General features: G+C 36.6%; 1 protein-coding gene across 2 annotated transcripts in view; it reads left to right on the top strand.

The window, feature by feature from the left end:
- PLCE1 (phospholipase C epsilon 1) overlaps positions 1 to 16,822 on the top strand; it is a 146,309-nt gene that overhangs the window by 38,842 nt on the left and 90,645 nt on the right. For both annotated transcript variants that reach the window (XM_026066683.1, XM_026066682.1), the window contains exon 2: positions 7,534 to 7,822. In XM_026066683.1, the coding sequence (XP_025922468.1) occupies positions 7,534 to 7,822 (289 nt within the window). The remainder of the gene's footprint in view (positions 1 to 7,533; positions 7,823 to 16,822) is intronic.

Below are 16,822 nucleotides of genomic sequence, written 5' to 3'. Positions count from 1 at the left end.
TGCTGAAATTACTATCTGTTTGGCTTTGCAGGGCAGTTTTCGGCTGGCACAGCCAAAACTGAAGGGTGAAATTCAAATAGCTCTACAAAAACTGTTGGGTATGAAGAACAGCATCATGATATGGAACAATTTTTTTTTTTTTTAATCTAGGATGGTTGTTAATAGTTTAAAAATGTTGCCTGTTAGCCAAAAAAAGATGGATCATGAGATGCTGGGAGAGCATTCATGGGAATTTGTGAGCTTGACCCCAATTCGCAGAACCGCAATTGCTTCCAGCTAGCTTTTTCAGTATTTGCCACAGTATACCTAGGGAGAAACCCTGCAATAGGGTGTCATGCCAAGCAAGAAATTAAAGAAGCTTGGGGTACCCATATACAATACGTAGTGTTTTGTAAGGAAGAAGTCTCTATTCTGTGAAAACAAGATTCTGTTGCAAACAGCTGGGCTTGTGAAGACAGCTGCAACACACCATCTAATACTCAAATGTTACAGTTAAGTGTGGAACTAGAGTCTCTGCCCCCTGAGAAAACTTGCATAAAATTTTGCTACAAAAACACTTTTTGCCAGATTCTTCTCTTTGTAATTTTATTGCACACTTGGCAGGCATAGTATGTTGGTATTAAAATACGATAATTTTATGGAGTAGACTCTGTTTGGACAAACTTGCTGAATTTATAATGATCTCTACAAACAACCAGACAAGATTGCCTATTGCTTATGTCGTAAATTTTCTCAGTCCGATTTCTTTTGGAGGCAGGGTTTGGGTTTCCAGAATTAACTCACTTTATGCATGAATTGTGGAGGGGTTTCAACTTTAACAGCGTTCTGTATAATAAAAGCTTCTGTATATCAAAAGAGATTAAAAGTGAATCTCATGCAAATTTGAGTTGCAGTATAGTTTACTAAAGGTTGTAGATGACTCTTTGTCATCATCCAGTTCCTCTTGAACGGTGAGTTAGGAATGGAATTTAATTGACCACAGCTTTTATCCCTTGCCTTACAGAAGCCTCGTAAAATATTCGAGTTTGGTAAGACACTTACTGCAATAGCCAATCAAATTTTTTGCTATGTGCTCTTTTGGTCGTGAGCCATGGACAGCTGAGTGCCACCAAGACAATTATGTTTAAACAGTCTAGATGTCTTAACTTTTGTACTCCAAGCACTGAAAATACTTACAAAAAAACTCAGATGAGTTCAATTTTTCAGAAGGATTTCGGAAGCCCTCACCTATTTCATCACTAATGCGAACAAGACATGCCAGTGAACAGAGCTCAGAAACAATTGCGATAGAGCAGAGACCTTTTGCTGTTCACAGCATTATCTCTGTCAAACTCAGTATCCTCCTTTAGCTCTGAACAGCCCGCATAAAGGTTTGAGATATGGGGCTCTAGCATGGCTTCTTGAGGACATAAGTACATGATAGGGAAAAATAATTAGTAATAATAGTGTACTAGAATAATGTAGTATACTAGACATACTGGACATAACAGAATTTAGAGTGTTTAATGTATTTCTGTTCTTATCGTGAATCATTTAATCAAAAATAGTTGCAATAGGGTCATGTTTTAGAAAGTCCATTAGTTAAAGATTTCCTTCTTCCTGTAAACCAGAGAAGTATGGATACTGAATGGTACCTCTATTTTTCTTTTTTTTTCCTATGAAAGTCATGTAGGGCTGGTCAATCATTGCTCTTTTGTAGTGCAGAATATTTGCAGTGATGCACGTTTGAACCCAATACCTGGTCACCTCCAGTGTCTCTTGCTATTATTATTATTTTTTTTAATTTTATAACGGTAATTTTGTTGTTGGAAATCTTGTCAAAGATTTGTTTTTATCTTGGATCTCTAGAATTCATATCTTAACTCTGAAACCAACTAGCTGATGACAGAGTGTGTAAAATTGTCCAAAATATGATAAAATTTTCAATTTGTTCATTTAAAAAACTAATGCTTGCAAATATTTGCAATTTTACAGAAGGTTGGCCATTTTGTAGAAGAAATTTCAGTTATAATGAAGTTGTATGCAGCTGTTTGTTAATTTGCTGTTGAATATTAAATATTTGCTTTTAGGTGTGTCTTTACATTTTGTTACAAATTAAAAATATTTTTCAGACTTTTCAGTTAGTTTAACGGGAACAATAGAAAAATTGATACATCCATTTTTGCTGCAGCTTTGAAAGTTTTATTTAAAAAGTTTCTTTCCTTTGCCGTTACAAGCATCCATCTGTACAGAATTTGATTTTGCGGGATATCTTCCTAACTGAATTTTTTTTTGATAGTGAATTTCTCTGCAGAGATACCTGATACCTGTGTGAGAACACACAGAGGAAGCTGGTGAGGGAAACAATACAACTAGGCTGTGTGGTGCTGTCAGCAATAAGCAGGTACAAGCAAGAAAGCCTTCTCAGAACTGGGTTCTCTGCCAAGCACAGTGCTGAGAAGTGGGTAACTTCCATTTTTTAGACGAGCAGGCCTGTACGGTACTAGCCAAGTGTCTTTGTACCTATAGCTTTTGTTCAGACTAGATAATTGCAAATGGAAAGTAGAGAATTGGCTATATAAAATAATGGTATTCATTTCTATTTATGCACAGCAGAAAATACTTTTTTGAAAGTATGAGCTAGATGAAAAACAAGGTCAATAATTATTCTGTATTGTCTTAGAGTTCTATACAAGTTGGCATGATCTGAATTTAAATCCCAAATCAGCGTTTCCTGTGATACTATTAATTGTGACTAGGTTCTTATGTTCTATAAAACTTGTGCTCTCAAAGGAAACACTTAAGTGGTCTTCCAGACATACTATCCAGAGAGTTATTACTGGATAATCTACCATTCTAGTTTACAGGCATTTAAAATTGCTTTAAAAATATCTAACAAATCAAGGTGTTGTGTAGCAGGAATGCTGCACAAGTGCTGTATACAGCACTCTGTAACAGAGACGTTCTGTAGGTAGTGATTTCAAGATTAATTTGTTGGTAGGCAAACAAGAATTCAGACTGGAATGTGTAGTACAAATTGAGCATGTATATACCTCTTATATTTCAATGTTTCATTTTGAGCCTTCAGGATATATCAGAGGAGGCTTTTTAAAAACAGTTTGGACAGGTACCTGTCAGAAATGATGCATTTATTTGTTGAGGTCCCTTTATGACTTATTTTCTATTATTTTTATAGCATAGTAGTAATAAACATACTTTTGCACGGCTGATCTTTGCTTCAAACTTTTTGAGTACACATATTCTTTATTGTTATAATAAAGTTAGAGAAATTAAGCCTGTATACTAACTCAAGGGAATCTTTGATCTGTTCTTAAGTCCATTTTCTGGAGTTCATATGCGATGAGCAGCTTGTAGATGTTTGGCAAAATGATGACATGCCCTGAGGTTCTAAGCTAAATACCTGAAGCAGAAAAAAATATGAAAAGAGAAACAGCTAAAACACTATAATAAACAGAAAGAAAAGCATGTAAGTTTAAGTAAGAAATCAGAAAAAGTATTTTTGTGAACTTCTGTATCCAGTATTTCTGGTACATTGGCACTTGTGAACTCCAGCTTCATTTGGGATGAATATCAGTCATACACTGTAATGATAAGAATGGCCACAATATTTAGGTTTCTGCTGCTTTTACGTAGTAAACCTACAGTAGCATGTCTGGAAAAAAGGACATAATACAACTTGTAATTGTAGAGATGATTAAATAGAAAAACAAGTTAAAAGAGAAAAATTCTAAGTAATTTCAAGACCAGCTTGACTGAATTGTTCTTACAGTTATTTTTAACAAATATCTTAACAACATATTTCTGTTGTCACTGTAAAGAAGTTTTATTGCCTGAAGGTTATCAATAAGTTAAGTTGCAGATACCATTTAAAATTATTAGAAGCAAAATTGAATATTTTAAAGTTTTTATGATTTATTAGATACATTATACAGAACAGCTGAAAGATATATTTTGTTTCCATTTATTTCCCAAATACAGACTTGTTTGTAAGGCTATAAGGATGGAATTCTGCCTGAATTTATTTTTTATTTCAATGTTAATTTTCATTTTTGAGTTGGAAAGTGTGTTTTTCTTCTGCAGTCTCCTGGAAAACTTTCTTTTAGAAGTAATTTTTATATTCTCTTTACTTACCGCCAACAACTCTTCTTAGACTTTAAAAAGCAGAAGAAAGTAAAAATGTCTTAAAGCCAGAGGATACTCATTTAACTGCTATATTAGTACATGAAGTTACCTGTTTTAGCTCATTTCTTATTTTCAAGTATCATGTAAAAAAAGAAAAAAGTATATTAGAATGTATGTTTTTTATTTTCTAAAGTAAATCTTTTGATCTTGTAGTTGCACATAATTTTACCATTTACATGTATGCCCATTACAGTGGTATAGATAAGAAAGCTCCCCGGAGGTTCCTCGCTGTAATCAGATCAGCAGGTACTGCTGCACTGACTATCTAAAAAGAAATTTGAGGTATTTCAGCACCTTTTGATGCACATACTCCCCACTGTTTTCTTGAGGATTCCTGCCTGGTGGGTGTGTGGTATGCGAGATACCTCAGCACCGGACTGCCGATGGCTTTGAAATCTTTAATTTGATATGAAAGGCAAGAGTGAATCAGGAGCGATACACCTGTGTGTATCATTGTTATCTGCCAGGTTGGCTGTCTGGTTAATGCTGCATTTTACTCTTTTTGGTTCACCTTTTTAATTACAGCAATCATGCTTTGGTAGAGATCTAGATCGATGTAACTACATCTGTCAGGATGAACTGTGAGCCCTCATCTGGAATCAACCTTTTCATCTCCCGGGCAGAATTAATCTTTCCTATTGTCTGGTGCAATCTCACTGAAAGGTGATTTTCCGTATCAGTTACCTGATGGATATGCTCCTATCCTGATGGTTTCAGTTTTTTTCAGTGGCTTATAAGTATATGCATTATGAGTCTGTATTTTTTTTTGTAACTTCATCTGTGTGCAGAAGAAGTAACACATTCAGAGCTTTAACACATCAAAACAGACAGTATTTGAAAATGTTATATGAAGCGTAGAGTCTTTGGAGACAGCTAGTGCCCTGAAGTCTTTATACAATAGAGATTAACACCATTATTCTATATATAATCTTTCCAGCAAAACACTGTCGCCTATTTCTGTCAACAAATGGTTTCTTTGCTTTGGCGGCTGAAAGAAATTTTAATTCCGTGTAGGCAGCAGAACATGCCTTTATAAGTTGCAGAACCCAATTTTAAAAATATTTTGGAAGGTAACTGCAGTTTTGAGAAGTTAAATTATTTTCACTAACTAAATATTTTTTTTAACATTCTAAAATGACTAATTATGTCTGCTATGTGTGACATACTCATAATCTATGTATGAGACAGGTTCACTATTTTACAGTACACCTTTTGGAAAGGTGTATCATATGCTCATCCCACTGTGCCCTGCAGACTCTTTTCTAGTTACAAGGTAGATGGGCTATGATCTGCATGTGGCCTCTGCTGATAATGCACACTCTAAGAGTGTATTTTTCTTCTGAATGAAGGTGAAGATGAGCAATGTTCTTACTGAGAGATTAAGAATCCACAAAATAGTTGTATACCAAAAAAAAAAAAAAAAGGCAGGTAAGGAGGCTCAAGTGAAAGCTTAATATTTCAAGAAGCCTGTTAGGAAAAAAAAAAAACAAMAAACAACTGAGATACAAAATAAATTTTTGAAAACCTGCAGAAAAAAGAAATGATAAGATACCTCAGCACTGCATTGAGTAATGAATCACGGAGGATATATTTCTAACAGAATTGAGTTCTACAAGTCATAGTCACAATGCAAAGAAAAGTTTCTTTTTTATTAAATTCTATTTTAATAAATACATCAGTGTTCTTTTGAAATCATTGGATTACATTACCATTTAATACATTATTATATTTTAAATAAAAGTTGACTGGTCACCCCAATAAATTATTAATACAAAGTTAACAAAGCTAAGATAAGAAATACATTTTTTAATAAATGCTGCATGATATTTAATTTCTTGTGTTATGGCAAAAAGTAAACTCCAAAATATTAATTAGAATTTGAAAAATTTTGAGCAGTTGCTTCCGCTATTTTCAGTGTCTTTACCTGAGTGAAAGAATTACGCTGTTGTTCACAAGTCCTGTTGATAGCGGGCCAGGCACCGCGTGGGAGTAGCACGTTTGGACCCTCCTCGGTTACACGACAGGGTCAATGCAAGGCACGCGGCAGAAGCGCAGCGCCACGGGACTGGGAGCTGCTCGCCTCTTTGGTTATGTGACTGGACTTGTGCCTGGCCTACGGTGAGAGTGCAGGTGCCCACGTGTGACTGTGCAGACAGTTTCTGGGTGCGCTTTCTGCCGTGTCAAGGGATAGCTGCGTTTTGTTCAGCAACAAGAAGCACGCCGTTCATCACAAAAACTTGTTTCTTGTTTCATAAAGCTTGTTTCTTGCCCACATCTAGGGACTGGTGAGAGCAAAATTTGTATATTTTTATTTCCTACATTAACATCTGTTTTTTGTGACATTTAATAAATACTGAGTTTTAAAATACCTATTTCAGATAAAATCGCTTTATTGACTTATGTGAAGGTACTGATTTAACTGATAGAATGGCAGTTATATGTATGACTGAGCATTTGGGGGAAAACCGCATGAAAATTGTCTCAGCAGCTATGCTGGTGACTGTTAAAATCATCTTTTCCTGTCTTAATTTTTAGTTTGGTAGTTTACACTGTTTAATTACAGAATACAGATCATTGAAACAAATTATTGAGGTTAATCAGTAAGTCAGCCTACAAGAATGCAAAGAATCAAGTCTTTCCTTGTATAATAAATGAAAAGATTTATTCCAGATTCTTGCTTTGATCATTAGGCTCTTTTAAATAAGCAAACATTACTTAGCTGCTAAGCCACAGCCTGAAGTTCATTAGTGTGTGAGCACAAATATTGGAAAAAGAGTACTAAACCAATATTAGATAGAGGACCTGTGCGTAGGCTGGAAGTAATGCAATGAACGTGACACCAGAACGTTCTGAAAGGTTGTTCACAGTGATTAAAACCACTTCTGTTCACAAAAACCCTCCCCACTCAGCAAGAAAAAGCACGATGCTTGAATGGACATGTGTTTCTGCTACTAAGGTCTGTAAGATTTTACTGAGAGTACAAAATATTGTATAGTCTTATAAATAATTTCATGTATATTCTACATTTTAAATGTTGACCAGATTTATTGTTGTGGCACATCTTTATATTATGGTGATCCTTAAAAAACTGTTTTCCATTAGAATGCTTTTAACTATAGTTTTAAAGCTAGAATGCAGTCTTATTTAAAGAGCCAGTCTGGGAGCCTCATGCAAAATCTTTACAGATCAGTTTTGGATTCTTAGAATTTTCAGGCTTAATACATAAATGCAGTGTTCTAGCACAGTGCTCTCTTGCAGAGGCTGCTGAACTTTACAACAAGTCATGCTAGTTTTGATGTTCAGTGTATAAAGCAAATGAACTAACACTTCATGTTTTTGTATTCTTCACAGATCTTCAGTACAGTGGGAGAAGAAGAAGGAGCAGAAGATATTTTTGAATATTTTCCTCATCTTCTGAGAAAGCTCCCAACTTTAGATGCAGACTGTGTATGCAAAGGTGTTGGTTTTTGTGTAAAACCATGTGTAACAGGTGCTTACTGTCAATATCGTGCCACTTTACAGAGGACTGCACTCTCTAACTATATAACTGGTGCTTTACTAGAAGCGACGACATCATTAGGAGCAAGAAGTGGTCTTCTAAGTATCTTTGGAGGATCAACTGGAAGAACAATGCTTAAAGGTAATAAAGATTTAATGTTTGAACCCTGTCCACCTTAAGTATAGGGAGTATTGAAAAAAACACAATACTATATCATATTCTGTACTTTATGTACTCGTGAGAATTTAACAGATAAAAAGATTTTTGTGTTCTCAAAATTTTTCTTTGCAATGCACTATCTCATAACTAGCTGTACTAAAGTAAAATTGTTGTAAAGCTTAAGAGTCTTATTACAAAAGTAGACAAATTTTCTTTTTCTTTTTTTTTGTAGAAATATTCCTATCTGCATCCAATAATTAATGCCTAAGCCATTGTTGTTAGGGTGTTCCTTTGTATAGTATGTCAAATATTTATACAAGAGCTCCTGTTCATGGGCTGACTTGGTTTGGGATTTCAGAAAGGAGTAGGCACTATACTTTATTATTGCTGCAGTCATTGTTATTTACATAGCACTATGTGATAAGTATGTACGATTCATTACTTATTTCCTGTTGGTCTTCTCCTGGATCTGTCATCTTTCTAATATCTGATCACTTCAAATACCTTAGGGATTGTCTATATGGAAAATATCTATTGGATAATGGTTGTTACATCCTAACTATCCATGTTGATAGTCTGCAATAAGAATACCGTTCTGTGGTTTAGTTTGGTCAATTTTGGAAGTTAAACAAGAAAAAGGCATTCTTGGTATAAATTCATTGCATAAAAACAGGGTTTTGTAAAGAAGAAAAATTGTATTTTAAATTAATGCCTATTATATTTCCCAAGATAATCAACCATTTGGGGATTATCACCATGTTATCTTTTAACAAAAGGAAGTAATATCTGTGTTGTACAGTTGTAGAATTGAAGCACATAGGTATCACAGTTTGCCCAAAAGTTGTACAGGAATATGACAAAATCATTACAGAATTCTCAGTGTAGTTTCTTAATGCAGACACTGACCTTATTTTACAGACAACTAACGGTATAGTTTGTACTCAGATCAAGATGTCATATGCAATTGCATCCCTATGAGTGGGCCTTTCTGGTTTTAATTAGTTTCTCTTTAGGTGGGTCAAATTACAGAGAAAGGCACTAAAATGGTATAAGAGCAGCAGATACAGGTGGCAAACTGTAACATCTGAGTGAATTTCAGTAGCATGTTGAGCAGCATGACTAACCTTCACATATCTATTTTGAACGTCCTCTGGGAGACAGAGGTATGTGCAATGTTGTGTCCTATTGTTTTTTCTTTGGCTTTTGTTTGTTTTTTATTTGTTCTGGGGATGGAGAGATGATTGCTTTACAAAAACAAACAAGCATATGTGTTTCTGTGGCACCTATGGAGAGCAAGGATAAAGACCTGAACTTAGTGGTGCAGAGTGGTGGACTTTCTGCCTACAGAGTGGGAGAAGAGAACAGGGGATTTGATGTCCCAGCCTTGGATGAGACCCTAAGGATGTTCTGTCCCCTCAGTACAAAGCTCGGCCTTCCAAGGGCAGGATGTCATGGGGACCGAAAAGCCCAACTTGTCATCTGAGAACTATAGGCAGAACCGACAGGTCTGAAACTGGAAGCAACTTAGTCACCCTGGCAGTTTTCAGTCTCAGCAGAAGTAGCTAGCTCAGGCTCACTGACATGCTAGTGTGGCCGTACCTTTTTTTAGAACCTGAGCTAGTAACTGCGCGGGTTTGCACTGTGTACCAGCACACTTTGCACTAGTTTGGGGATCTCAGCAGTGGCCTGTATTATATAGTGTACACTTGCTTTGTTATATTCTGAGCTCAAGCAATTGAGTACTTGAAGAAAAACACCAAGATGTTGAACTTGATTTGAAATTCCGTGGGGAGTCTGTGTAGAGAGCAGAGGTAAGATTTGATTTACTCTAGCGGTCTCTGTTGATGAGGAGATGTTCTGTAGTTTTCTGGATGTGAAAGATTCTTTTTCAGATATGTCACAGTGATACAATATAGCCAAGAAATGACAAAGATACCAGCAACAATTATTTTTCCTCAGAATGAGGCAGACTCCTCTCTAAAATCGCTTATGGAGAGTGTTACTTGGAGATGTTATTACCTGATGTTATTACATTAGCTTTCAGCAAGGAATCCAAGAGTATTCTGAAGTCAGAGCCGTGTTGATCATTCGTGATGCAGATTCGTAAAAGGGTTTTTTTCATCAGTCCAGAATCCTCTCTTATTCTTGGATTTAACTTCAGTTATGATTTACTCTCACCCAAACCTGAGAACTTTTAATTGATGTTGATAACAGCTCTGTTGTCCGATGCAATGGAGTATTTATCATAGAATACAACGTGTCATCTGACCAGTTCACTTGTTGTCTGGAGTTGTACAAAAGGAAATACATTGATCCTAGCGTGGTTCAATAGTGAAGGTGATACTTCCATCAGTGTTTGTGGACTGTAGTGCTCCAGAAATGGTTCAAACTATTGCGCATCTAATCAAGACTTTGCCAATTTTTCTCAGACGAGATAGCTATATACATGTGTCGTATGTTGTAGAGAGATCCAGCAGATGAAAACAAGTGTCTGCTTTGACATTCAGAGGTTTTGAGTACCAACGTAGTAATTTCAGTGCTGTGTGCTAGCCTGAATTAGTATCTGCAACAGGAAATTTAGCATTGTGTCTTTTTAGGTTGGGTTTCTTCATATTGCTCAGCCTGTTGAAGAAAGGAGGGAAGACCCCGCTCTGATTTTGCCATCATTGTTCTGGTCAAGAATAGCAAGAGTTTCTTGCTACTGTTTTTCACAGGCAGTGAAAGGACAGGACAGACTTTCAGCTTGTTGGCTTGCTCTAGTAAAAACTTTAAGCATAGGTAATTGACGTTCACATCTTCATAATTAATGTGTTCATTTATTGTTGTTTTACTAGAACGTTAGTGTTACAATTCTTCATTTAAATCCTACTTAGAAAAAGAATCTACAATGTAGTAAGATATTATAGTACAATGGAAGATCCAAGTAGAAAGGCCCTGATAGCAGTGCAGGTGAGCACTGATGAGAGCATGAAAGAAAGAAATTATAGACATGTCTGGTTTGTACGTGTCATGCTGTTAACTCTTCACTCGCTCGTCAGTACGGCACTTGACCTGTTGCTGACTCATTCAGACCTGAACTGCAGTGTTCTCATGAGGCAGGGAAATCCCCTCTGGAGACTGGTTTGAAAACAACATAGGCAGCCCCAGTTAATAATCCTTCAAAATATGACTCCTTCTGGTTGTGGCACTAGCTGAGATAGTGACAGTTGAGCATCATTGCACCATAGTTCATTGTACAGAGTAGGCATGCCCAAATTCAATTGGTATTGTACCGATTGCTTGAATAAAATAAAAGGAAACACTAGCAAATGAAAATGTGAACAGCAATAACATTGACATAGATGGAACTGGAATATGTTATGAAAACAAAAAATTCTATACATTTATTTTAAAGTGCCTTCAAAAGTAATTTGCTATTTTATATAGGAATAAATAAAGGAATTGCTGAATTATCTAGTTGCGATTCTGCCACTCAGAAAAAAACTTTGCAGTCAAACTTCCTTTGTGTTATAGATCCTATTTACATTTTGATACCTAAAGATGTTGTAAATAAAAGCTAAAGAAGTGATGAATTATTAAGTAATTGTAGTAAAACATTTGTGTGGTGGATCCGGTTCAATAGATATTTTACCTTGTAAAGATACACTACATAAAGCCATTTTAAAAGCCAAAAGCTTTACACCATTGAAGGTTTGCTATATTGCACTTTACATACAGTATTAGACACTGACAAATATTCTTGTGTGCTAGAGTAAAAGCTTAAACAACTGAGGTTGTGAATTGATGTTAAGTGGCAATTCCTGTGTAAACTGTTCTTTGCCTCTCTCCCCCTCCTCGGTTCTTGTTCTTTTGCGTAAAAGAATTCCGTAAAAGAGGGGAATAGTAAGGGGTAAAGTCAGCTTAAACTATTTTGCCATTTTGTCAAATCATGTCCTGAGTTAAAGATCTCTAAAAAGCCTTAGCTATTTGAATACATATTATGCATTTCAGTTTGTTGAGTTAATAGGACTTTGTCAGAATGTTTACATACAACATAGGCAAAATTATATTATGTTTAAAAGACGCTGTGATAAATGTTTTAGTTTTTAATGCCTGTATACATTGTCATACATTTTATTTAAACATATCATTACCTTTGTGCAGGCATTGTGCAAACATATTCTTAAGTGTAAGAGGATTTTGTTTTTATTTGATTGAAGAATATGGATTGTCTGGGTAATTCTGAATTTATTTTGTAAAAAGGTTTGGGACTAGGAGGGTTGTATTTAAAATTACCAGTGAAAAATTATATTAAAGAAAAAGGTATTTTAATAATTTATATGAAAGGAGATTTAGTTTAAATGAGGTATCTTGCAAGTAAACATAACAAATTGTTGGTTTCAGTTTATTGGCTTAAAAAAATTTTTTTTTTAAATTCAGTATGGTTCTTTGTCTTCCAAACTAAGAAACAACTTGGACAGACTATTTTTGCAGGGCTGGGGAATATTGTCTACAGACTGTGGTTTTTTTGGAGCTCTTTTCTTGTGCTGTCAGAGAAACATGACATGCTGGAGGAAGTAGAGAGTAACAAATGTGTGACTGTGCTGAAAGGAAAATTTGAGTAATCCACCTATGCAATTTGTTCAGTGATGGTGATAGTTCTCTGATGAGAAAAAGTTTCCATCTGAACCTGAAAGGAAGGATTTTATTCTACTTGTAAAAATAATAATCATAAACAAGTTGACTAATTTTGTAGTGTTTTTTTTAAGAAGTTCATTTACAGGTTCAGTGTATTCGTACAGTTCACTGTATGACTGTAAACTGTAAAATGTCACTATTTACAGGGCATATGGCTAGACAGCAGGTATAGAACTTGGTTGCTTCCCCACATGCCTTTTGGTTTTGTGGGCACTGCATTTTTAGTGCCATTTGTCAGCTCTGTGGTACTCAGAATTGCTGACAACCTTTTTACTTATGTTTTCTAAAGCTGTGAAAAAACAGAAAGGTTTACCTGTTTTGTGTCTTGAGCATACGACTTCCCACCATACCTTACCAAGACAGTTGAAACAGCCAGCAGAGCACAAAACTTCTTTGCTCTCATCTGTTCACAGAAGCCCTCACAGTAGCACATGCAACATGGGCTGGACCTGTGCTATTTAGACCAGGAATAGATGCTTTTTTCAGAGGTGAGCGGCTTGCATGGAAAGTGGTCTAAACTCTTCCCTTTCTCTTACCAATGAAAAAATTCTAGCTTGTGCGCCTATGCTGGTCACTAGGACACCAATATGAGGGAGAATGAACTTTTTTCTGTTAAAAAGATCACAAGCCATTTAGAACGTTATAGCTCAGACCAATAACTTAAGTCCAACTTAAGTTGGACTACTGAATTCCACACTTCAAGATTTCTGAAGGTGTAGCCACATACAGACTGCATTGCAGTAAATCCAGTCTTGTGCTGAAGACGTGTGTCATGATACCAATGTCTCTGTCAAGTGGAGGTATATCTTCCACCAGGTAAAAACATTCCTCAGCTTTGCTACCACAAGTTAAGTTGCAATATAGACCTGAAACTGTGGACACAGTTTAGATATAGTTGCAAATCTAGAATAAAAAATTTAACTATTTCTTCTCTTGTTGCAACTAGGAATGATGTTCATGTGTGTTAATCTACACTGATGCTCTTGGAATGATTTTTGAACACTGTTCTTAAAGCTTCAAAAGTGGAAGTGAGTTTATTAAAACTGGTCTTTATCAGTCAGTCTTGAAAAGATCTCAAGGTCTGCTGGTTTTATGCTTAGAGGACCTCTTTTGAACCAGATAACATGCCACTAATCTTCTTCCAATAAGTTTGCAATTTCTGGAAACAAATAAAATCTCCCTTGCATAATGTATTTAAAGAGAAGTCCATTACTTTAACGGGAGTGTCTTTTCATAATTCAAAAGGAAGAGTTCTCAAAACCTTTATAGGCTCTGTAGTTAGGCATTTTTTGTGGTATCTGCCCTGGACATGGGGTTTCTGCAAACACAGAGTCCCCAGTTCTGGGATGGTCCCCTCAACTTGTGCCTCAGTACTAAAAAAGTTGCAAGTTCTTAATGTTCAGTCCTTTAAGAGTTCACTGGGTGACCAGAGCAATAACCTTACAGTCATGAGTAGTCCAGCTCCTGGAAATACTGTTGCGAGGTTTTGTTCAATAGCTAAGTACCCTAAATGCTCTGAGTCACTAACAAAAGGACTTGTAGCCTTGCTGGCAGATTTGCCCCAACTCTTTGCCAATTCATGTGAAAGCTTCCAAATATACCAAACCTCAAAAGCCTGAATTTCAAGTCAAGTGCTTCTGGGACTGACAGCCGTAGCAGAACTGCTGGACTTCTGTCATGGAGATAGGAGTTTAAAAAGCCTTGAAGGCGTTGCTCCGTAGGAGACTTACCTCTTGGGCCTGGAGCAGTAAGCTTGGAAGCCCTGCTCTCAGAAACTCTGAGATTTCAGGCTCCCGACTGAGGAGCTGCAACTCAAGTCCTAGTAATCTAGGAACAGTTTGAGAGTCCAGTCTCAGGCTGTGCTCGGGAACCACAGATGCCTGGAGTTCCCACAGCTGGTCAGTGAAATTCACATTCTTGTCAGCATCTTTCTTACTATAGAGAATGTAATTTTTGCTTAACAATCCTGACATCATTGTCTCTGTAATGTAATTTAGAATTTCTGGTTAGCAAGAGATTTTGAGAATGTGTTTCAATAGGATTGAAACCAAATTTCTTCCCATAGAAAGGAAATCGTACATCTTCAGCCTTTTCTGCTGCTTACAAAGTGATTGTTAGAGAAGTTTGTTCACAGTTGTTAATGAGCCAGAATTTTCACTGGAATCATATTTGAGGATTCAGTCCTTGTTGTAGTTCATGTGTTGTTGACATTTTTTTAACACAAAATGAAAAAAAATTTTTTTTTCTTAAGCAAAGAACTAGGGTATGTGAAAACTTGTGCTATGTATTTGATACTTGTATCCAAAGTCATTGTTAATAAAAAAAACTTGCACCCTTCCTCCCTCAGTCCCATTAAGAGAATAACTTCTGTAGCTTTGTAATCTAAGAAAAAAAAGTGTGTGGGGGGAGTGAAAAGTCTGCAGTCTCTGAGGATGGAGCGCGCAACAAACATTTTATCTCAAAATTTTTTTGTTTAGCGTCTTTCAAAGCTATTTAAATCTGATGCTGCTTTCTTAAATGTTATGTATTAGACTACATTCTTGATCACTGTCATTCATCTGCCAGAAAAAGGACAGCCAGAAGCTGTTTGATAGATGACAACAATTTTTGGGCAAGAACAGAAGAAAACTCATTCGTCATGAACATGTAGGGAGAATATATTGGTTTTAGGAAAAATCTTCTTTTTCATTCATTCCTCAGTATTCAGAGATTACTTTTTTTCTATAATCAGACTTTGCCATTAGGCAAAAATTGGGTAATAAAGAGGACCTAAGGCTCTGTGGCTTTTTCCACTACTATTTCCTGTACTTTGTGCACAAAGCTTACCGTCACTGGGGAGCTTCCAGGATTTCTGAAGCTGAGGCAGTTGTCTAACCGCTATGTGTCAGAGTCGTGAGCTATATAAGCTTTATGTGCACAGATTTTGGAGGGCCAAAACAATTTAGCTAGGATATGTGTTTGGGCCCAAAAGTTAAGGCCAGCTAGAGTGGGGGACAGAGCCAAAGTATTGTCAGAATGAGCTGATTATAACCTGAAAAGAAGAAACTTGTCTCAAGCTGAGATTCTAAGGCAAGAAGATGGGTCAGGCGACATGCTGTAGGAGAGGAAATCAAATCCAGGAGATGTGGCCGACCAGATGGCAAGTAGGTAATGTGGCCTAAGGCGTGGGTGTGGGTCAGGAAACCAGGGGTTTCATGCTACCAGGTTGGCTCCAGGACGTAGAGCAGGAAGACCAGGAACAAGCTCAGGTCATCTGGTGAATTAGGAATGAAGTGATGGGAAGCACAGGTGAAGGCTGAGGCGGGGAAAGCAAAAACGATTTGGGAGTGCAGCTGTAGCCAAGTGACACTTGGAGGAGTTACAGAAGCTCACCTACTGGTCAGGCCTGTCAGGCGCTAGATGCAGCCAGGTTGGGGCACGGCAAGAGCAAGAGAAGTAAGACCCTTTCCAACATTAATTTAGCAAAAACTTTGTTTAATTCAGCATGCTTAATACATTGTGGGCGCAAACAATTAAGCTCCACCAGCACAGCTCATCCTGCCCTTATAGTTTTCTTTCTGGTTACAGTGACATACATTACTGCGACTTGCAAAGGTACATAGTTGCATCAGGCAGTAGATTCAAGAAAGGCAGTAGATTTAAGAAGTTAACTAACAGTAGCAAATAAAAAAACAATAAGTAGCAGCCCCCCCCCCCACACACACAAAAAACAACCCCCAAAAGGCCATCTGTAAAATGGTACAGGAAGGTACATGTTTATATGAATCTAGAGATCTTAACAAATATATAGAGCTAAGCAGTTAAGAAACGAAACTGAATTTGTGATAATTTTATAATAGATTTTAGTTCCAATAATATCTTTTGGCAGTTTGGTAAGCAGATGATCCTTTAATCCGTGCAGCTGAGACTCTGCTTCCAGCATTTTTTCTGTTGGTAGTCTATAGCTGCTCTTTCCACCAGCAGAAAAGAGTTTAAATGCACACCATGAGTCTGACCCTACTATTAGAGCTTCGTTTTGAGGACGGGAGTGAAGGATATGCTAATATGTCTGGGGGTGATGTCTAAGAGATCAGAAGTTTGTGCAAACAGTAGGGTTAGTTTCAAAATCAAATTTCACAGATGTGCAAAGAAGAGTAATTAGTCTTCAGAAAAAATGAAGTGGAATTCTAAATGCAGATCATTAATCTCTAAATTGCATTTTATGTTTTTAAAATCTGAACGTCTGTTTGAATGGGCCTTGTAAAAGTAATGTCCATGGGAACTTGTAAAGTGTAGAATGGAACTTCTTTGGTATGTTTGTGTTAG

Source organism: Apteryx rowi, unplaced genomic scaffold (genome assembly GCF_003343035.1).
Source record: "Apteryx rowi isolate R43461 unplaced genomic scaffold, aptRow1 scaffold_246, whole genome shotgun sequence".
NCBI lineage: Eukaryota > Metazoa > Chordata > Aves > Apterygiformes > Apterygidae > Apteryx > Apteryx rowi.
The sequence above is the reverse complement of the archived record's forward strand: the minus strand, read 5'-3'. Positions and strand labels throughout refer to the sequence as shown.